Source organism: Lissotriton helveticus, chromosome 8 (assembly GCF_964261635.1).
Source record: "Lissotriton helveticus chromosome 8, aLisHel1.1, whole genome shotgun sequence".
Taxonomy (NCBI): Eukaryota; Metazoa; Chordata; class Amphibia; order Caudata; family Salamandridae; genus Lissotriton; species Lissotriton helveticus.
In genome coordinates, this window is record NC_136069.1 from 942,975,908 (window position 1) to 942,999,789 (window position 23,882).

A 23,882-nucleotide genomic window follows, 5' to 3' on the forward strand; every position below is an offset into this window, starting at 1 on the left:
CAGACGGCGATGACGCGTCTTCTTTCCAGGCCTCAGTGCGTTCAGGGCCGCCCAGCCCCTCGCAGTGTACCCGGGCAGCAGGCACGCAGCCCCGGTCTGGCCTGCGCTACTATGGCCTTGCTGTTAGTTAGGGAGGGCGGGCCCAAGCACGCTTGTAATCTTCTATTGCGCTACGGGCGCGTCGCTTGGCGCCAGGTGTTAGTCGCTGTGTTTGGTGCTGATGTGGCCTGGCCCCTCACCCCCCCCTGCTTACGTCCCCCCAGCAACACCGTAGCAGACGCCGATGGTGCAACTTCTTTCCTGGCCTCAATGCATTCGGGGTCGACCAACCGCTTTCGGTGCACCCGGGCAGCAGGCCCACATCCGGCCTGGCCTGCGCTACTATGGCCTAGCTGTCAGTTAGGGAGGGCGCGCCCGAGCGTGCTCGTGAACTTCTATTGTAATGCGGGCGTAACGTCTAGGCAGTATTGTCTTCCCAGGATGTCACCTCCCGGAGGGCTACCCTTGCCTGTCCTCGCCGGGGTCTCGTGGGGGCATTGATGGCAGTCACTGAGCGCGGCGCGGCTGCTCGCCCCGTGAATTGCGCACAGTCTCTGGGCTCCGGCCGCCGCCGCCGCCTCACCTGGTGGTTGTAGGGAACACGTCCCCTGTGGTGCCGGTCTCCGACTCCCTTCGCACCACTTTTTGAGCGCCGCTGCCTCGTTATACCTCAGGGTGTTGGCTCGGGGTCCTTTTCGCAGGCTGGGCCAGACGGGGAGGGGCCTCCCTCCGCACTGTTGCTGTGGCGCTGCTCGGCAATTCGGGGGGTCCGTTTTCTCGAGGACCGGTCCGCCGAGTCCAACAGCCACCTTCCGCTCGGTCCTGCTCGATCTGCCCGGGTTACACCAGGGTTAGCCGGCCGTTAGAGGCCCGCGATGTTCCGCCGCTGGTCCGCCATTTTGGGGAGGTCGCTCGCCAAGGTTTTAGGCAGGGTGTTTTCATCCCCGCTGTTCCGTACTTCCGCAATCAAGGCATACCGGCATGATCCCTGCCGACTCCGGGATCCGATGACGGGCACTGCGATGTGTGAGGACACCTAGAATGGGCACAAGAGGCCGCGGTCGCCGGCCGGCAGCCAGAGCCTCACGGAGAGACGTCCACCATCTTGACTGGTCCGGCCACGCCCCGAGCAATCACTTCTTCTGTTAACCTCTCATTTAATTAATTCCCAATATCTTTCCTTAATTGTATCTCTTGATGGGAAGTTGGAGCTAGATGGCATTTTCCACATATGCGACAAACCCATGCTGACCAAGAGACTTCTAATATCACGCAGCCGCTAACTTTAGGAAAGTGATCAGCCTCGATGATATTGTTAAGACCTTTTGCAAAGGCAGCCAGTTCTGGGGTGAACCAGATTCTGCGACAGTATAAAATAGAGTGTAGCCTAGCTAGATCTACCAGTGCTTTTCTGCCTAAGTCATTCCACAAAGGTAACATGGGTGTGCTTTGTGGTAGGCTTGCAATCACTCTGAAGAACCTGTTCTCTGATACGGCTAGCTTTGTGAGTTTCTCAAAGCCCCATAATTCTTCCCCGTATAAAACCGAGCTCACTACCTTAGCATTGTAGATCTGCAGCACCGGGCTAAGAGGCTTGGTCAAAGATGTTTTACATTCATTACTTAGGACTCCAGCTAATTGCCGGTGCTTTAGTGTCATTCTGTCAATGTGTGGCCTCCACCTCAATTCTTTCTGCAGGCTAGGCCTAGGTTGATAAATGTGTCTCCCTGTTTAAGGGGTGGCCCGTCCATAACTTTACTGTCTTGGGAGGGGCGGAGCTTGCTGGCGAACGAAATGGCAGCCTGAGCCGTGGGCTCCGCCGTGTAGTGCACTAAATCCTATATTATTCTGCCCTCATAGTGTTCCCTGTGAGGTAAAAACATCGCCCCTGACAACAGCAGGTTGCCGGGCGCCAACGAAGCCATCGCGGATCTCCTGCGGCGCCTGGGGCCGGAGCGCTGATGGATCGAAAGTGCGGCGAGAGCGGGCCGTGAAGCAGCGGCCTGAAGTTTGAGGGCGGTCCGCGTTGCGTCGCTGTGCGTGCGGCGAGCGTGGCTTCCCTGCCTCGGTGACGGCCGGACTGGTGCCTGGAGGGGGCCGCGCGGGCCCGACGAACACAGGTGGGATCGGGCGGCGTGGGCTGCCCCCCCCTCCATCCTCCCTCGGCACATGAAGAGAGGCTGGATCGGAGCTGGGCCCTGCTCCTTGATAGACAGATTCAGAAAAGGGGGTGGTGATGAACAGAGTGTCTGAATTAAGCAGACCACTCTTACCCAGTCCAAAGATCAGGGCTTGATCCATCACCGTTATTTAGCTCACTGCCCCATCCCAGCTCAGAACCTGGCTATATGCAAATTAGTCTGTCCCTGGCCCAGTGCATCATGGGAACAGGGCAGACCAAACTACCAAGCCAATTCTTCACCAGAAAGGATACAAGCTACCGGGGACCGGTTTCTGGCATTTCAGCCTCGTCGGCCCAGCTTGCTTGAATCCTGATGGAGCAGTGAGCAAGGGACTCATGTCTGAGTATACCCTGCCACACCTATAGTGGCCAAAAACGATTCAGAAAAGGGGGTGGTGATGAACAGAGTGTCTGAATTAAGCAGACCCCTCTTACCCAGTCCAAAGATCAGGGCTTGATCCATCACTGTTATTTAGCTCACTGCCCCATCCCAGCTCAGAACCTGGCTATATGCAAATTAGTCTGTCCCTGGCCCAGTGCATCATGGGAACAGGGCAGACCAAACTACCAAGCCAATTCTTCACCAGAAAGGATACAAGCTACCGGGGACCGGTTTCTGGCATTTCAGCCTCGTCGGCCCAGCTTGCTTGAATCCTGATGGAGCAGTGAGCAAGGGACTCATGTCTGAGTATACCCTGCCACACCTATAGTGGCCAAAAACGATTCAGAAAAGGGGGTGGTGATGAACAGAGTGTCTGAATTAAGCAGACCACTCTTACCCAGTCCAAAGATCAGGGCTTGATCCATCACCGTTATTTAGCTCACTGCCCCATCCCAGCTCAGAACCTGGCTATATGCAAATTAGTCTGTCCCTGGCCCAGTGCATCATGGGAACAGGGCAGACCAAACTACCAAGCCAATTCTTCACCAGAAAGGATACAAGCTACCGGGGACCGGTTTCTGGCATTTCAGCCTCGTCGGCCCAGCTTGCTTGAATCCTGATGGAGCAGTGAGCAAGGGACTCATGTCTGAGTATACCCTGCCACACCTATAGTGGCCAAAAACGATTCAGAAAAGGGGGTGGTGATGAACAGAGTGTCTGAATTAAGCAGACCACTCTTACCCAGTCAAAAGATCAGGGCTTGATCCATCACCGTTATTTAGCTCACTGCCCCATCCCAGCTCAGAACCTGGCTATATGCAAATTAGTCTGTCCCTGGCCCAGTGCATCATGGGAACAGGGCAGACCAAACTACCAAGCCAATTCTTCACCAGAAAGGATACAAGCTACCGGGGACCGGTTTCTGGCATTTCAGCCTCGTCGGCCCAGCTTGCTTGAATCCTGATGGAGCAGTGAGCAAGGGACTCATGTCTGAGTATACCCTGCCACACCTATAGTGGCCAAAAACGATTCAGAAAAGGGGGTGGTGATGAACAGAGGCGCGTTCGCCCTGCGTGGTGTGGCAGCGCTTGAGGATGCCCGCGCTTGCCGAAATCGGAGCCCTGCTAGGACCCCTGTGGCGGCTGTACCATCGGTGGCGGTGACGCAGGGCAGGTATACCTGGAGGCCCTGGAGGACCGGGCCGGCGCCCCCTTTTAAAGCCTGGTAGGAAAACACAGTGGGCGGCGGCCGCGCCCCTCCGCTGGTGGGGAATCACAGGAGGGGGCACCTGGAGCACAGAGTCACCTACCCCGAGCGCTGCCATACCTGTGGGCATCTTGCCGTCTGTTTGGTCTCCCTGCCCCCTGGATTGTATACGCCTGGGGCCCTGCGCTGGGTGGTGCTGATGCCTTGGGCCTGGCCGGCGTGAGTGCCGTTAGATTACACCTGCAACTGGACTGGGGCGGGAGAGGCTGGATTGGGAGCGACGCCACCCCGCAGTGCAGTCTGAGGAAGCACAGGGACTGCGCTACTGCTGCTGGAGTGGGGATCAACCTGGAGGTGCGATCAGGCGCCCATACTCGAACTCTGCCTCTTGACCTAGCGGGGCGCCCTCGATGGCTGGTGTAGCCTACTATCTGCCATGGGTGTTGGTGTTGTGTTGTAGCCAGACGCATCTGGTAAAACCCACAGTGCAGCATGGGGAGAACCGACAAATCGCAGACTAAATTGACCTTCGAGCAGAGGCACTCGAAATCCCAAGACACTGCGGGAGCGGCAAAGGAACACATGCCCACAGCTCCATCGGAGGACTCTAGCACGGACATTAAAAGCCTACTAATAGCAATGGAGAAGGGTTTGCAGACCAGCATGGCCTCGCTGGGCACTAAAATAGACGCGTTCACGTACAGGATGGACAGGATGGCGGAGCGCCTCGATAAGCATGCCGAGAGACTAGATATGTCCGAAAGGAGGATCACTGAGGTGGAGGAAGCCCGCACTGAACTGGATTCGGGGCAAAAACAACTTGGTAAACTGATGCAAACCCTGCAGGACAAGACGGTGGACCTTGAGGCCCGCTCGCGGAGATGTAGCCTACGTATAACGGGCCTGCCGGAGACGACCGCCACGGGGAACATGGAGTTGTTCGTGGAGAAGCTTTTGGTCACCTTATTGGGGGAAGGCGTTTTCTCACCAATGTTCGTTGTGGAACGAGCGCATCGCTCGCTGGGACCCGGCCGTGGCCGGGAGCCCCCCACGCCCAATAATTGCAAAACTGTTACTATAGTAAGAGATGTGGCACTACGCTTGGCGCGTCAAAAGAAGTCGCTGCACTATGAGGATCGGAGATCTCGCTGTACCCGGACTATACTGCCAGGGTCCAGGAGGCCAGGAAGCACTTTGTCCCCTACAAGCGACAGATGCGGGAGCTGGAACTGGACTACGCCATGCTGTACCCAGCCAGACTTAGAGTGAATCGGCAGGGGAAAACCCATCTGTTTACTGACCCGAAGGCACTGCAGCGCTCACTTAAGGAGTGGTCGCGGGCGCACCGCAAAGACTCGGCTACTGCTCCACCAGAGGAGGAGTTGGATGGGCGACTAGATGACCAGGACTGAAGCATGCCGTCTTGTGTTGCGGGGGGGGACCTGGCAGGCGGCAATTTCGCGATTTGTTGGACACTGGGTGTTAGCTACTGTCATTTATTGAGCACTCGCAGGGAGCTTGCTGAGACGGGACGTGCTCAGCTCCTGCAGAACAGTGAAGTGGAAGTGAGGCGTGGAGTTGCCCCGCCCCCCTTGGGGCGCATCAGAGAAGTAAGAATGGTCCCCGGGCGGCGCGTGTGGCCTGCTGAGGTGGGCTCAGGCCTCCTGGTCCTGGATGCCATAGCTAAATATGTGAGTAGAGACACTGTGTAGATGGCTCGAGAGGGTGGTGGAGGGTCCACGGGTTCACAATGGGGCACACCTTTTGGCACTACGGAGGCGGGGCGGAGCTGTGACTGGCCTTCTCGGACAGTTTATTAACGACTGATTGCAAAGCAACCTCTTCCCACGAGTGCTGTGCACCTATCTCGTCCCCTTTTGGGGCGATCTGTTTTGGTGAGTGATGAGGGGAGGGTGGGGGGGGGGATTTCTAAAATCTGTTTGACCAGGTTGGGGGTGGTCAGCTGTGGGTGGGGGGGAATGTTAGGAGGCAAGGGTGTTCCGTTGAGAGGCTGGGGAGGGGTTTGTAGACATATGCACACTGCTTAGTACACAGACACACAGAGGGCGGGCACACATACTACCCAGAGACTGCAAGGGAGGTAACCACGATAGAGAGGGGCGCTTCCGGACGGATGTATGATACTGGAGCTGACACTATGACTAGCCGCGGGGAGGATGGCAGTAACGGGTGACACGGTAGCCCCCGGCATGATTGACTCATTCCGGGCACTCTCGTGGAACGTCCGGGGTCTTAATGATCACCGGAAGCTCCGTAAAGTCCTGGGTTACCTGCAACGGCAGCAGATCGATGTTGCGCTCCTGCAGGAGACTCATCTTCCCCCAAATAGCCCAATGTTAGGCTGCAGGGGACTCACTGGGAACACCACTTCGGCGTGCTAGGGGGTTACTGACGTGGGTTAACCCCAAATCGCAATACACATTGGAACTACTGAATGCTGACACGGCAGATCGCTTTGTGATATCCCGATGTAAAGGGCACGGGTTGGATCTGGTGCTAATCAATGTGTATGGGCCGAACTTCGATTGTCCAGAATTTTATGAGTCACTAGAGACATTAGCCGGCGCTTACTGCCACATGCAGCTCATATGGGGAGGGGATTTTAACTTGGTACTGGATCCGAGGCTAGATAGATCAGCTGGCCCTGCCCGCAGGCCTTCAGCTGCCGCCGTCAGCTAGACTGCACCATAATCAGCTTAGACTTAGAAGACGTTTGGCGGGCGGGCCACCCAGAACAGGGTAAATACACTCATTACTCGCCCTGTTGGCTGAAGAGGCCGGAGCCATGATTATATCCTATGCTGATGACACCCAGCTGCTGCTCTCTTGTAAAAAAGGAGAGGTTCTGGATGGTGACAAAATCAAGAATTGTCTGAAACAGGTCTTCTCCTGGTTTAGTCAAAACCAGCTCCAGTGCAACTCCGCTAAATCAGAAGTGATCGTCTTTGGAGCATTGGATCAGGAAGTCTGGAGACAATGGTGGCCGCCGGATATGTCCCCCCCCACAGACCGCTGTGGGAGTAGCCAAAAACCTAGGGGTAAAACTGGACAACTCACTGAATATGAAGACCCAAGTCCAATCAGTGGTCGGCACTTGCTATGGAACTCTAAAAATGCTTCGAAAATTTTTACCCCTTCTGTCTCTCTCCCATAGAAGGACTGTGGTCCAGGCCCTTATCACCTCCAGGCTGGACTACGCTAATGTCCTTTCCTTGGGTCTCCCTGAATGTCTCCTTAGTAAACTCCAGGTTGTGCAGAATGCAGCCGCCAGAGCCATACTTATGTTGGGCCCTCGAGCCTCCATCTCTCCCCATCTCAAGAACTTACATTGGCTCCCTATCCGCCGCAGAATTCAGTTCAAAGCCCTGACACTTGCCTTTAAAGCCTTACATGGTACTGGGGCAACCTACATCAGGAGAAGAGTGACTTACTATACTCCTGGTAGAGCACTAAGATAATCTCACCAACATCTGATGAGTGTGCCCAAATTTGATCGCTCCCGCACTGGAGGACGCTCCTTTCAAGTCCAGGTAGCACACCTTTGGAATGAACTCCCTATTGCAATTAGGCAAGCGTCCGACATTTTGTACTTCAGGAGACTACTGAAGACATGGCAGTTTCAGCAGTAATCCTCTGCTCCGCTTGTACGCGCGCGCTTCCTACCATTGCTCTGCTTCCACTAGCGCCAGGACACTCTTCTGAGTAGCTGTGCGCTCTACAAATATGGCAAAATAAATAAATACTCGGCCTACCACAATATTCGTACCCGAATAGACTACTGGCTTATGTCATCATCGTTGATGAGCCAGCTGAGGCGCTGTAGAGTACTCCCGCTAACACCTTTCTGATCACACGCCACTCCTATTGGTCCTGGCCACCCCTAAGAAAGTCATTCGTCCTTTCACCTGGCGCTTCCTGCCCTATTCCCTACTTGATCCTCTCTTCAGGGGGGAGATAGCGGAGGCAATAGACACATTTTTCGAGACAAATCTTGGCTCGTGGACAGCTTTCAAACTGTATGGGAGGCATATACGGTCTACATTCGGGGTTTAGTGATATCCAAGCACTCAGGGGTCCTTCGGTCCATCAGGCAATGCTTATCCGATCTTGAGAAGCAGCTGGGTCACCTAGAGGAACGGCAGAGGAGGGAGGCAGATGCGGCAACGGAACAGGAGATCAAAGCACTCCTTGAACAGTTCAATGAGGAAGCAGACAGGGAGATGCAGCACATGGGAAAGTACGCGAAGGCGCGCATATATGGCGTGGGTGACAGACCAAGCTCGGTCTTGGCGAGAATCCTGAAGGGGAGGAGGGGCCGGATTATGGTTACGTCTGTTAGGTCAGTGTCAGGAGACGTACTCACGGAGGAGGCGAACGTTGCACGCAGGTTCAGGCAATATTACACAGATCTGTACTCGTCCAAGAGTGGGGAGATAGGAGATGAGATATTGGATTACCTAGAACACATTGAGCTCCCCACACTTACGAACATGCATAGGGAATTCCTAATGTGCCCTATAGAGAAGGATGAAATAGTGGAGGCATTGACAAGCATGGGGGCTAATAGTGCTCCGGGGGCGGATGGGCTCTCGGTGGGGTTCTATAAAGCCTTTCAGGATGTCCTGATCCCCCACTTGCATACACTGTTTGATGATTTATGCGCCCCCTGGCTGTATGCCACAATCGATGAGGGAGGCCATCCTAGTGGCGATCCCCAAGCCGGGCAAGGCACTAGACGAGTGCAGCTCGTACAGACCCCTCTCCCTACTGAACGTTGACACGAAGATATATGCCAAGGTGCTGGCGACCCGTTTGGCTCTTCTCGCTCCGATGCTAGTAGCACCGGAACAGGCAGGATTTATCCCGGAGAGGAACCTTACATACAACATAAGAACGATCTTCGGTGTGATGCAGCATGTTAGGCAGGATGTGAAGGCGGTGGCGGTGTTTCTTGATATGGAGAAGGCCTTTGATTCAGTGGAATGGCCCTTCATGAGACATGTTTTAACTAGGATGGGGCTAGGGGCGCCGTTTTTGCAAATGATTGGAACCCTGTACGACAGACCCACGGCGAGGATCCGCCTTGGCGACCTGGTTACTGACCCCTTTCCCATAGGCATAGGGACCTGTCAGGGGTGTCCACTGTCTCCCCTACTGTACGCCTTAGTGGCAGAGCCTTTGGCCTGCGCTCTGTGGGAATATCATGGGCGGGAAGGAATCGGATTCCCTTCATATAAGATTATAGTCTCCATGTACGCGGACGACACGCTATTGTATGTTCGCGAGCCTGAACAGAACCTAGGGGCAGTCCTGCGTGAAGTTGTGCATTTTGGTGCGCTATCTGGTCTCCGAGTGAATTGGACGAAGTCCCTAGTTTTTCCATTGACCCCAGTTACACAGGAGTTCGAAGTGGAGTACCCGCTGCAGTAGACAACGGAGTCCATTTGGTACCTGGGTATACGTTTGCACACAGACTCTGATCTGGTGTTTAGAGAGAATTACGGCGTGGCTGTTAGCAAACTGGAGGATGGCGTGGAAGCGTGGTGTAAACTGGCCCTGTCCCTGCTAGGTCGCATTTCGGTTATGAAGATGGTGGTGCTGCCGAGGATGTTATTCCTTTTTACCAACCTTCCCATAGTGTTGCCCCGCACGTTCTTTCATAGACTGAATCAAATGATGGTAAGACTTGCTTGGGCGGGGATAAAACAACGGGTGAAATGGAAGACACTTACGCTGCCATATAGTATGGGAGGTCTGGGAGCTCCGGATTTAGAACTATATTACAGAGTAGCACATGGGGCGCACCTGCATGCATGGGTACATGGTAACCCGCAAATTCCGCATCTGAGAATGGAGAAATTGTTTGCGGACCCACTACCTTCACCTGTAACGATATTCCAAGCGGTGGACTGCAGAACGGGAATACTAGACTCCATAGCATCTACCAACCACGCATGGCATAGTCTCTTGCAGCACCAGGGTGGGGCATTGTTATACACACCGTGTATGCCGGTGGAATGGGCACACTGGTTGACCCCATGCAGAGATAGGGGAGTGATTAAGGCACTTCACAAGCTTAATATTATCAAGGCAGGAGATCTATTTCAGGAGGAGAGGGCCAAAACATGGGAGCAGGTATGTGGCACTAAGGGTACAGAAACACTGCTGCAACACTTTAAATTCCATAGGGTGCGCAGAGCCCTTCTAGAGCAACTGGGAGAAGACCTCGCGGAACCCCCGAAGGTCCCCGAATTAACCTTAGTCTTAAAATCTGAGGCTCCCCGGAAACTAGTAACTAACTTATACAGATTAGCCCTATCCCATAGAGAGACGCAGTACACAGCGGCGCGACTGGCCTGGCAGAGAGACTTGGAAATGCCAATTATAACGATATGTGGCGGTACTGCTGCGAGGACACCAGGCGCATTTCCCTCAATGGTAAACATAGGATGATTCACTTTAAATGTTTAAATAGGGTCTATTACACTCCAGAGCGCTTACATAGATACGGCCTCCGCGTGTCGGCAGAGTGCGAATGATGCCACACGCCGGTTGCGGATTTTTTACACCTTGCCTGGCTGTGCCCGAGGGTGCAGTCCTTTTGGAGTGCCGTTTTTGCGGAGCTCAGCAGAATTACAGAGGTGGACATGGCCCCGGCCCCTGCGCTTGCCCTCCTAGGCTACACTAAACAGTTACCTAAGTTCTCGCGCAGACTGATTGGCATGGGTCTGTTAGTGGCGAAACGGGAGGTAGCTATGCGCTGGTTGAGGGGGCCGACTCCCACGGTTCAGGGTTGGATGCAGTATTGTTGCACACAGTCAGAGGGTTACAATGAACTGCTACCTCCTAGGAGCCGACCAAAAATTTTGGGGGGATTGTTTCAGACTTACATGAGCAGTAGGGAGGGGGAGAGGGAGGATGAGCTCAGTGTGGGGGAGGAAGAAGCCATGAACGAGGAAGATCTGGGGTGACGGCTGTCCAATCAAGTGTTTATATGTTGATAGTCCAGTGGGGTGGCTTGCCTAGTCAGTTTTAAGGGGTCTGAAAGCACTGTTCGCCGCCTGCCTGATTCTCGGGTTGTTGGCTAAACGGCTGTGTAGACCTGGTAGCGGGTGCTGGAGATGTGTAACTTGTAACTTTGATCTGTGTGTGCGGGTGGGGGGGGGGAATTGCTAGTTGCTGGGGATTGCTTTTTCTGGATTTGTAAAACTTAATAAACCAATTAGATCTATGCTGGTTAAAAGCCATAAACCTCATTTTTGCAGTGTTGATTTTTAGGCCTTGTGTAAAGCAAAAAATCTTCAAAACATTACAGCGCACACTGCAACTTGCTAGGAGTTTTAGAAATAATAAGCATATCGTCTGCGAACATTAAGATTGTAATCTTTTTTGCCTGCTAAAACTGATATACCCTCATCAAATACTCCTCACTCCTTCTCGGTGTATAATGAGCCACTTATCACTTCATCAAAACAGCCTGGCTAATCCTTTTAACTCTGACCAATCAGGGAAGACTGCAGGAAGGCTGAATTTTGGCTTGCAGACAAGAACATATTTTAGCTCCTTTTCTATACAATTTAGAATAAATTCAGCAATGGCATATTTATGGATTTATGAATATCATTCTTCTAAGTCTTTGAATGGGATTTTGATTCAGTCAAAGTATCTTTATTCTGCCAGTAAATATGGCCATAAAAACACTAAAAAAAAGTTTTACATTTATGTAATTAAACGCAATAAAACAAAATTATTAATGGAATATATCAAAATCCTCTAAGGGACAAGCTAAAGCAATACTTAGTTAGATAATTAAGATCTGATCAGATTGTTTAAAGTGCATGTTTTTTCCTTAATTTAGTAGCCTTAATAATATAATTTAGGACAACTGTGCAAATTTTGACAGAAGATAAACTTTGCAGAAAGATTAGCCCTTCTTTATGAGACACAAAATGCTTTTTTTAAAGAAGTGGGCGCAAACATTGAATTCCTAGAGAATCATACAATGTGCAAAAAAGCATAGAGTGCATAGTGCTTTGAACAGTGACCAAAACACATGGACAACATGGAAGAGAAGCATGCCAAGTTCAGTATACGGGAAAGCCCACGAGAAAACTGAGTTGTATGTAATCTTAGCCTAGTGAGGTAGAATCTGTACTAAGAATTAGTTATCCAGCTTAGATAAGGCTCTGGCCTATAGATACAGAGTTTGGTTTCTTCGCAAAAAGCTCCATGTGCCCTTTTAACGATCTCTTTGGCTATGCGGCAAATTTTACTAGGGTTATTAAAGAAAGGACTAAGACCTAAGATATGAAAAGTGTTTTTGATATCATTGCATGTGTAAATTGGGCCTTAAGAGTATTCCATATTATTAACTTTAAAAGAAGTGGATCCAAACTGACTTGATCTGCAATAAAACCTAGCCCAATTCCATATGTGTGATCAAAGTTGCAGTAGATTTGGGGATGGCTAGTAATCTGCACAAAAAAAACTATTTTCCGCAACCTGGAGTTTCCTTGGAAAAGCGTAACCCCAGGTGCTGGCCCCATAGGTGCCTACAGATAAACATGTACTCTTATATAGCTGGAGTATCTCCCGAATCAGTTTTTGACCAAGCTTTTTGGCAAATCTGAATATTGCATCACCAGCCACTTCCATTATGTGTGCACTTTGGGTCACTAATCTGTCCCATATTCCATTGGTATCTAAGAAAATGCCTAAATAATTTAAAGTAAGCACTTTCTCAATAGGGCTAACCCCTGTAGAAAACGCTAGAGATTTTATACGTGTGGGGCCACATGACATGGTAACGGACTTTTCGTTGATTTACTTTAAGTTTAAGACCAAGCATAAAATTGTTAAAACCATTTGAAAGATTCTGGATACCATTAGCTGATCGAGCTAAAAGGCCTGCATCATCCACATACAGCAGTACCGGCACAACCTGAAAACCAATTCTGGTAACATCTTCACTACATGATTTCAATGCTAAGTCCAGAGAATGTATGTAAAAAAGAAAGGGAGTTAAGATGCAGCCTTGCCTGGCCCCTCATACAGCCTTTATTGGGGCAGTGCAACCACCAGTCCTTGTGTACTGCATTTAAGTTGTAGTGTCCCCATGCAAGTACCATATAAGTTCAAGCCGGGGGGGGGGGGGGGTTTGGGTAATTCCAGCCTCTTCCATCATATCCCATAATGGATCCCTATCTACAAGGTGCAATGCACAGGAGAGGCCCATACAAGCCCTATGCAGAGTCCCACTTATGGCCTTGAAATATTTTCATTTCATTCCTAGCAATATTTATGCGTTCATTAACTACTGCCATTAATTTGGAAAATGAAATGTGTAATTTCTCCATCATCAGGGCGTATACAACTTCTTTTATAAGGACCCTTCATATAATTACATGACTGCCACACCCTTGGGACACCTAGGATAGACCCTGAGGGTACCTTATATGTAAAATAATATTGATTATCACTTTTTAAGTGCCCCTACCACCAAAGTCGAGTTTGGGCACAAGTTACATTTAAAAGCAGTGCTGCAGTGCATGACTGCTTTTGAAATGACATCAGACACTCAGCAGTGCACACATGCAAGTGCAACAAAGACTGATCGCCTCTAAACGTCCATGGTCTATTATATACTAGGTACTGAAACGTAGTTTTAATCCCTCTTGCCCTATTAGCTACTGGGGACTTATAGGGTAGGTCATGCCAATTATAGATGTACCCTAAAACATAGTGTACACTAATGCAAGGGTGCTTTTCCACTTATTTTTCAACATAGCACTGTCCCTGGGCCTCATTAGACAGAGCCCAGTAGCAGTCAGAGTCAGTTACCACCAGTCAGCAGAAAATGGGGGTGTACAGGGCACACAGGATGACTTTGCAATGTGGTGAAAGATTTTACCTTCTGATTTTAGTCCTTTAAGGTCCAATCCACCACAGAAGTACGCTTCTAATGCCCCCCAGCACCTCAGAGTAGGCACTAAGAGACTCACAGAGTGTCAGACAGAAGCCAAACAGTGGGGTCCAGTCATGGTCCAGTTGCCACCGGTCAGCTGGGCAGTTGCAGGAAAATACCTTTTGTAGCTTGTTGTGTCCCTCTTGCTTTAACAGGAGATCGACCTTATGACACTTGGAGTCCACCTCTTTGTCCTGGGTACAAGAGGGAAAACAGATCCAGTTCTTTAGGGCTCTTCTCAGGTTTCAGACATTAGGTTCAGTCCTCATCTGACATTGCAAAAGTCCATGTAGTGGATAACAAAATAGGAGCTTCAGTCCACTACTGATATTTAACTTGGCGGCCCTGTGTACATTTATACTAGGAACGTACAGGTAAAATAAATATCCCAATTAGGAATATGCCTAATTTGACCATGGTTAAAGGGGGAGCACAGTCACTTTACTGTTGGTTAGCAGTGTTAAAGTGCACAGAGTTCTGACACCAATAACAATAGAGGGCCCAGCAAAAGGCAAACAATAAGGGGTGACCATGCAGAAAAGGTGGACTTCCCACAGTTTGTAAACAGAGTATTCAGTTATTTTTATGTATTATGGTGCCAGAAGAATAGCAATACTTATTTGCCTGTTTTCTCTGTAGATCCCCGATGCCCCCACCAACATCATTAGCGTCCACATCCCGCTCTACATTGCAGTCTGCATCATCCAGACTCTCAGCTCGTCGTTCTCAACATGCTCTACAGAAGGTGGCTAAAATGAGAAGAGTTTATGGCCAAGTGAAAGAAAAAGAGGTAAATGCATGTGACATATTCAGTAAATGAAATGTTTAAACCCAGCATACTATATCAATAGTCTGCATCAGTTTAGTTGCTCAATGATGATGATCATAGGGATCAGTATAGTGCACAGCCGCCTGAAGTGGTGCTCCAGCAATAGGACAATAAAGGGTTGTGCAGACATCTTCTGGGCATATCCTGCTGTGGTGTGGCCGAAGTGAAAGGCTGTACTCTTGGGTGTGTGAGGCTGAAGAGTTATCAGACTGAACTTCTAGCTTTCTTCTTCAATAGAGGAAAATGAACTGCCACCACGCCTCATCTAGTCAGTCTTTTGTATTGTATGTGAACAAAGCCAGAGCAGAGGTGACGTCTAGGTAAATATAGATAGTCTGATCACAAATGCAGAAGCTTTAAGTGATTCCTGTAGCAACTGGAATCCAGTGAAGAGTAGCGAGATGATTTAAGACATGATATCTGTGTTTGAGATCCAAAGTAAGTGATGCTTCAACATTCTTTATAGCCTCCAGCTGAGAAATTACAGATTGAGTTCTCTTATTCCAATTGAGATGAAATAACTGCTAGAATCGTAGTTTTGTGTCTGCTGATGTAAACAAGTGGGAGTATTCATTCAAATGAAACTAGTAGCTGCTGGTCTGTTTACATGAGACTTAGCAGAAAGGTTACTGCCAAAGGGGACCGTGCCCTTTGTGGCTGCCGGCTAAGGCCTTCACTTGAAGTTCCCCATTATGGCTGAGAGGGGGGAGGAGGGTGGGAGCAGCAGGAGGACAGTTTCATGTGGGGGAGTGGGCGGGGTCAGGTTTAGCAGTCCATGCAGCTCCACATATGTCTCTGGGCCCAGACTTTTCGAGTCTGGGGTTTTTGGCCTCATAATTCAGGGCCCAGTGACATGAGCAAACAAAGAATGGCCCAGAGCGATGTCTCCCCTGGAAATACGGCTCTGGACCACTTGTTGTAGGGCAGGGGCCACAGTGTCAGACCAAAGGGAGGAGTTTCCATCCAAAGAAAGCTTCTTCATCTTGCAAAAATCCCTAAGATTACACTGGGTGGTGAGGCAGAGTCAGAAGTAAAGGTAGGCAGAGAGGTTTAGATTGAGAAATAGAACTGATAGATCAAATAGATCTCTTTCCTAGGGAGGCCCTTCGAAGGTGCGGACCTGGGGCAATTGCCCATTTTGCTCATCCATTAAAACGTCTCTGGCCTTCACATTACTCACTCTTCTCACTGAGATGCTGGTAATTGCAGAGCTAGCTGCGAAGGGTACTAGGACCTGATGAGCGGTGCTTCTATTTTGAGAGTTGTCAGAAGTGATTCCGTAGTTACAAATAAGTTATGTAATGTTCTTATTTCAGAGAGTATTTCATGGCCTTTAACTTTCTCCCGCTTAATAGATCAGCAATAGGGTTTCCCGTAAATGTAAGTATTGGTGAAAAATTTGGTGAAGATTCATAGATGCTACTTGTGGGGCAGAATTTCACTGTCCCATTCATTGCCCTGTACTTAAACGTTTTTTTCATGTGCACCCAATAATTCCTGAAAGAAAGGAAATCAAATTCGGTAGATAAATAATTCTCAATTCACAATATATCATCTGGATAAAATTACAGTTGCCAATGAGCATCTCACCTTTACACCACTGTTGGTGGTAACTGCCCCTTTGTGGGTGAAAATAAGAAATGCAAATTATCCAGTATTAGGGGTGTCTTTCATAGATTCACATGCCTGAATCATTCCCCGTCGTCGGGATGGGAGTCCTCGGTACATAAATAAAGTAATGTCCTATTAGACATATATAGAAAAAGGCCCAAGGGCCTCACATTAGTAACATATCCATGTCCTTTTGTAGAAAGGACCACACTCTAGAGAAGAGCCAATCAGCTATCACCTCCCTCTAGAACCCTCCTGAAAGGAGCTCCTGTCCCTCAGATTTTCTACCGCACATTGTGCTAAGGGAGTCTCCTCTGAGCTCTGCTCAGATTTCTTCTCAACTGGTTTTCCAGTGTTCTCTGGTGATATTATTTCATTCTAGACTGTAGTTCCGGATATCTTCATGGCTGAGACACCAAAAAAGGGTATTTTTAGGCCCTGTGGTTCCTGTGGGAAGAAAAGGCTACATATAGATGACCAACATCAAAACTGTCTATATTGCCTGTATCCAGACCATTCTTCCAAGGATTGTAAGGTATGTCGTACCTTCTCCGCTAAAACCCTCATAGATCGTGAGGGACGCCTCTTAATTTGGCTTCAGAGGCTGAAAGACAGGGACCAGCTGGAATCTTCTGAGGAAAGTGAAGGCTCTTCAGTGTCTTCCAAGTCTTCACAGAAAAGACCAAGGGTGGCGTCTCCTGCCCCTTCGGTACAGCCTTCTCAAAATAAGACACTAAAAAAGTCTTCAGAGGTCCACTCCATCGAAGGTGTCCTCTCAGGAAGTCCCCACCTTCAAAAAACCTACTTCGACTCCGTCGACGACATCGTCGACGACCACTTCATCGTCGAGGAGAGCTGTATCTACAGCATTGCATATAACTACGTCGAAGACTACTGTTTCCACGTCGATGGCAGTGTCGTCATTGACCTCGTCGACGACTACGGCCCCATCGTCGACGGCAGGTAAGACTGTGTCGTCGACGATAAGCATCAAGAAGACACCGTCGACGTCAAAGCCATCGTCGACGCTGCGCTCACCGAGGACTGAGTCGTCGACGACCTCGACGACGAAGACAACATCATTGACATCGACCCCATCGTTGACAAAGACGCCGTCGACGAGATCTCCAGCGATGACACCACTAACGACGACGGTCCCGTCGACGATAACCCCACCGGCTACGACACCCGTCGACGTTCCACCGTCGACGACCATTCCGTCGACGAGCTCGTCGACGACGATGGATTCAGGTCTAAAAAGCACATATGTGCTTCTGAAAATTACAAAAAAGACACTGACCCCGGCTTTAACATTGCCAAGCAGAGTCCAACCACTGCCTCCAGCATGTCTTTTTGAAGAGGAGAACTCAGATGAAGGGGATATGTTCCAAACTACCACAAGCCCCTCTGAGCTTAATGTAAAATATCAGGCGAGTTCGGATGAAGAGGAAGAACATGAGGAATATCATCCACCTCCTCCTCCAATGGTTTGCCTTTCAGCCTATTTAGTCTCTGACTTGCAGTATCTCATAACCGATTACAAGCAGAGGTTTCCAAAGTCACCTACACCTCAACCCTCGGCACTATCTCTCTCGCCAAGACCACGGCCTCTACCTTTGAATGTGCAGCCGGATCTGGTCGATGTGTCACACCCTCCGTCTACTGATGAGGACGAGGAAGAAGACCAACATGAAGAGGGAGAGCTTCAGGACACTCACTCTAACCACGATGAATGGGATGACTATGTCATTCCCTGCCCTGCTTCTCCAGTACCTGCTCAAGCAGACTCGCCACCCAGAGACATTGGAGGGTTCCATCATGTCATTGAGAGGGCAGCCCAACGTTTTCGAATTCTCATGCTTTCTCAACAGCAGGAATGCCTCTTATATGATTTTAACCTTTTAACATATCAGTGAAATCGATACCCATAATAGAATACTTGTGGGGACAAGGTGTTAAAATTATGCAAAACCCCTCCTCTGTACCTCCGGTATTACTTCGCTTGGACAAGAAGTATAGAGCACCTTATTCTGCGCCGACATCCCAAGCCGGACTCAGTAATTACACAGGCGTCTCAGAAAAAGTCCAAAAATCCTTCTGCCCCGTTGTCAGCTCCGCCGGATAAAGTAGGCCGAAGATTAAACAACATCAGAAAGCGTTTTTCATCGATGTCTGCATTGACAGTAAAAGCGGCCAATGCCTTTGCGTTTTTGGGGCGTTACAATAGACAGTTATGGGCAGACATAGCCCCATATCTAGCGGCCTTACCTGAAGAATCTAAGGAAGAGGCAAAGAAAATATTACTAGAAGGTGAACGCTCAGCATCAGAGATAATAGGCTGTGCGATGGATATGGCAACAACAGGTTTTCGACAGGTTGCCGGAGCAGCAGTATTGAGACGACGAGGTTGGTTAAAGGCAACTTCCTTTGGATATGACTTATGATGGCCAATTTCGCTTCAGCCCGCAGATGGATGAGGCGCTACAGAGTATAAAAAAGGACACGGACACGGCCAAAGCATTGGGTACTCTCCAATACAAAAGTCCGTCCTTTCGTGGATCAAGAGGAAGAGGACAGTCCACTTTTAAAGGAGATTACCAATACCGGTCATAATACTCTTCTGGTCAGCATCGGCCCCAGTATCAACAGCAACAATGCTCTCGCAACCACTAAGCAGTGTAAATACACAAAAAAAGTAATAACAATGAAGTAGAAAACAACAACAGATCTTTATGTTCTTAAACTTTTCCAGGACGTTTATTGGATCCACATTCAGCCGACACGTGTTTCGTCGTGTTCACAAAAGTTGAGTCGACACGACTCTTCAGGGCTGATAAAATAAAACAACATATGCATAGTGTATTTTGCTCTAGCAGAATTTAGTATTACAGAAGTGCACGGTAGTGGTCGTGGGTTTCCATCCACGGGTATTGTGTGTCTAGCATAAATATTTGTGATTCAAATACCGTGCACTTCTACATGTCATTATGGTGGTGAAAGTGCAAGACATGCGTGAGGCAAACCATAATCATATGTATAATGGTTATAACGCTGGGAACCGCATCACCTATTGTCTCATGCTCACGATGACCCGCGTTTGTGAAGGAATCAGGGTGCAAATTGTGTTTCTTGCTCCAAAAATAGAAGAGAAGTGTATCGTGCTCAGTGTTAAAAACAAGGGTCTATATATATAAGGTAAATTATCCATGCAAGTCGGATACATCACTAATAACCACTCCTGCGTACCTGGTAAATAGACCCAGGCATCTATGGGTCGATGCGAAACGTAGGTCAGTTGGGCGAAGAATCTATGTGGTACAAGAGTAAGAGAATTGATTTGCATAGGGAGGAGAAGCTAAGAGCGGGCACGTAGTTGTAGTAACAGAGTGCCAATCAAAATGTTGTTGACTGTCGCTTACCCAAGTTATAGATTGACAAGTAGTCAATCTCTTTACGAGTCAAAGAGCCCTGGTTCCGGGTCCAAAGTTAATTGTGTGACTACTCTTCTGACGGGGGCGCTCGGTAAGGCGCATTTAATACAAAAAAGGGAGACTGTAGGGACAATGGGGAAAAAAGAAATGAAACGGAAAACCTTAAGTAAAACGAAAATCAATAGGGGATAGGTAAAGCAAAATTCAGTTAGAACGGAGACAACGTATGGTCAGGCTCATCTTGCAGAGTTTACATACCTAGACACGTGTGAGTGCCTGTCTATACCGGGAGGGGATCCAAATGTAAAGAATAAGGGCTGAGTTTTTGTTCCGTAATCCTCATGCGAGTGTGCACTAAAGTAAACAGAAATAAAACGGAACAAACGGAACAGGAGTCAAAATGCCGCAAAAGTAATGCGCTGGGCATCAGAGATGGCAAGTAAACAGAGTGCCCTAGTCTTACCTATGGTACGAGATCCCTCCTCTGTGTGTTCCCGGTCGCCGTGTTCCAAGGACGGACACGTGACCGGAAACCGGAAGGAATCATATAGTTTCCGTCTGCCAACAACTAGAAAGTGCCGTGTGAGTTACGACCAGTCAGTATGAGCCACCATCTTAGTTGAGGGAGAAAGTAAAGGGTCACTAAACCATTTTGAAGCACTATCGGGTAAAGGCAGGTTAACCTCTAATAATAAATGAACTGGCTAAGAGATTTGAGAGATGAGTAACACGTGAGCCAGTATGACCCCGTAAATCCACAAAAGGTTGTATACGTGTGTTCTTTTTCCAAAAGAGATTCATGTTCAGACACAAGCATGAAAATAAAACCAGCACGGAAAAAGGTTCACAGGTCATTTGGAATGGGAGAGCGAACTCTCTAGCTGGTAAAAGTATAATGGTAGTAAATTCTCTGGATATGAGTGATAGTCTAATTGTCATGTGTATAATAAATAATTGTTCGGTTAACTGTTCCTCGCTGTGCAGATTAATGCCGCAAAGTAGGTCAGTGTCTCATATAAGAGCATGCCGATGTGATCCATCGAAGAGCCCCGATTGGTGCAACCATAAGTGAAACCAAGAAAATCCACGCAGTGACTGGTGACAAGACAATCCTCATATATACATTACGTTATATATTCTTGTACAATTAGTGCGAATTCATGTCACCGTAGGCAAACTTAAGGATACAGTTACAACCTTAGTATCCTTATATACAATCCAATACGAAAGACTAACATTGGTACTTGAGCACAATAAAATCACATGGTACAGTAACGGTAGAGCAAAATGAGCTAGATTTTTGATTGTCACTACAAAATAGTAGTAAAAAACATTATTCAAAGTGAATGCATCTATGCAGATCTCATTATCAAACAAAAGGTTTCATGTATGTCCACAGAGTGAGTAAGACAAAACTGCACGAAATTCATCTACACACAGAATAATTAAGCAGTTAGTATTTAGTTCCCCAAGAAAAATTGAAGCTCTGGGTCATAGTTAAGCCCGTGTTCCACGCATTGCAAACGCATGATCCACGTGGCCTCCCTACGTCTCAATGTGAGTTCCCTGTTACCCCCCTAATGTTTGGGGGGATTACGTCAATTCCAAAGAAACGTACCTTCACTTCATCCTCAAGTGGTTGGCATGCTGCAACGTGCAGGGCAACCGGGTACTTAGGATCCCTTTTTTGAATAGCCCTCATGTGTTCTGCTAATCGCTCCTTAAGGGGTCTGATGGTGCTGCCCACATAAATCTTGCCACATTGGCATTCAATGATATAGACCACATACCTAGTTAGACATGTGATGTTATATTTGATTTTATACACAACACCATCATGTCCTGTAAAAGTCTTAGTTCCATGTTTACCCCAAACACATAGAGAGCAGAAGCCGCATTTATAGAAGCCTAAGCTCCGCGTGGTAAGCCAGTCTAAGGCTGAAGTGTGCTGTGGGACTGTGGGACTGAGTTTGTTTTTCAGAGTACATCCCTTTTTGTATGTAATGGCCGGTCTCTCTGGTAGCCATTCTCTCAGGGTTACATCCTCCGTTAGGAGTTTCCAATGCTTGTTGAAGCTTTTGGAGATTGTGTGGTGTAGTGCATTAAACTCAGTAATGAGTCTGATTTTATAGGTAGAGGATTCCATTTCGGTACGTTTCTTTAAACAATCTGGTCTTAAGGTGCGACAAACCCTTTTTTCTGCAGATTTCAGAGTTTTCAGGGGGTAGCCCCTATTGAGAAATCTGTTTTCCATGTTGGTTAAACAGCTGTCAAATTCTTTTTGATCGCTGCAGTTACGTCTAGCTCTCAGGTATTCACCATAAGGTATAGCCTTTATTTGGTGTGTGGGGTGAGAGCTGCAAGCATGGAGAATAGAGTTACATGAGGTTGGTTTCCTGTAGAGTCTACTGTGAAGTTCATTCTCTTGCACGTAAAATTCCAAGTCTAGGAATTCCATCTTCTCTTTGCTGAACTGCATGGTAAATTGTATACCCCATGTGTTGTTGTTAAGATGTTTGTAAAAAGTGGACAGCGAGTCTAGTGTACCAGACCAAAGTAGAAAGCAATCGTCGATATACCGACCGCAAAACAAAATTGAGTCGATATATGTGGCACCTTTCGGGCCCCAGATAAGGTCAGATTCGAGGGCCCCCATGAACAAGTTGGCAAAGGAGGGGGAAAATTTCGAGCCCATCGCCACCCCCTTTGTTTGACGAAACCATTTACGGTCAAAGATAAAATAGTTGTTGTCCAGAATTATTTCCATCATATGTATTAACATCTTCGTGTGAGCCCACAACGAAGCTGGTCGATTGGACAGTATTTTCTCCATAGCTTGCATCCCCAATTTGGGGTTGATGCTGGTGTACAAAGACACCACATCCAATGTGACTATTATGGTGTCTGGTTGCCAATCAATGTCTGACATCACCCCTAGGATGTGTTTGGAGTCTTGGATATAGGACGGTAAGTTTTTTAACCAAAGGGCCTATGAATAGGTCTACATACTCCGATAGTCTCTCAGTTGGGCCCCCAATTCCCGAGACTATTGGTCTGCCTGGCGGGAATGGTAAATTCTTGTGTACTTTGGGAAGTGTGTACAACCATGGAAAAGTAGGTCTAAAAACCTTTAGATAAAGGTATTCGTCATCGTCCAAAAGGCCAGATTGTTTCCATTCAAGTAGCGACTTATTGATTAGGATAGTCAGAGGACCCATAGGGTTATGGGAGAGTTGTTCATAACAAGAAATGTCATTAAGTTGTGTAAGTATCTCGTTGTTGTAATCCACGAGATTCATCACAACCACATTCCCACCCTTGTCTGCCTCCCTAATGATGATGTTAGGGTTATCGCTGAGAGTAGAGAGTGCAAGACGTTCACCTTTAGTCAGATTATCCTTGTATTTAAACTTGTCATTAAGGTTCTTAATGTTCACTTTGTTTATATCTTCCAGGACATGCCTATGAAAGTTGTCTATAGCATTCCCCCCAGATAGAGTAGGGGTCCACCTAGATTTATTTTTTAGACCACTGGCCATTCCATAATCTGTCTCAATGTCTAGTTCCTCTAGAAGCCTCTCCATATCGTAAGGGCTATCTTCTCTATCTGTCAAAGAAAGAAGCAGATGAGTTGCTTGAACATCTTTAATAGTCAAAATTTCTTTGTTAAAGACAGTAGGAGAAGGTACAGAAACATTGGTAACAGTAGGTTTACAAGCAAAATGTTTCTTCAACTTTAAATTCCGTATAAATTTGAAAATGTCAATTTTACTCTGACAGATATCACCAGTAGTGTATGGGTTGAAATTCAAACCTTTGCTAAGTAATGAAACCATCTCAGTAGTTAAGGGAAAGGAAGAGAGGTTGATTACTTGGACCGTATCTCCCGAATTGGTCAAATCCTTTGTGTGCCTGACCTGAGTTTTCTCCTGTATTCCTCGTTTGAGACTACGTTTCCCCCTATGGGTTTTGGGTCTATAGCGCCCCTGTTCGGTACTGCTCTGTTGCCCTTTCTGATACGTTCCATTTCTAAAAAAAAGGGGCATATTGGTCAGATCAGTGTTAACCACTCTTTCGTTATCAGAATCACTGAGTCCAGTAGAATTCAGTGAGGAGGTACTAGAAGCGACTGAACTCGCCAAGGTCGATCCACCCGTCTGGGAGCCTTGTTTTGTCCTCGGAATTAGTGAGTCATATTTCTGTTCATACGTGTAGAC

At 48.2% G+C, this 23,882-nt stretch overlaps 1 protein-coding gene across 1 annotated transcript in view; it reads left to right on the plus strand.

Annotated features, from left to right (window-relative positions):
- The window catches only part of C8HXorf58 (chromosome 8 CXorf58 homolog), a 959,020-nt gene that overhangs the window by 837,398 nt on the left and 97,740 nt on the right, over positions 1–23,882 (plus strand). Inside the window, exon 8 of the mRNA XM_078657786.1 lies at positions 14,434–14,584. Within this exon, the coding sequence (XP_078513912.1) occupies positions 14,434–14,584 (151 nt within the window). The remainder of the gene's footprint in view (positions 1–14,433; positions 14,585–23,882) is intronic.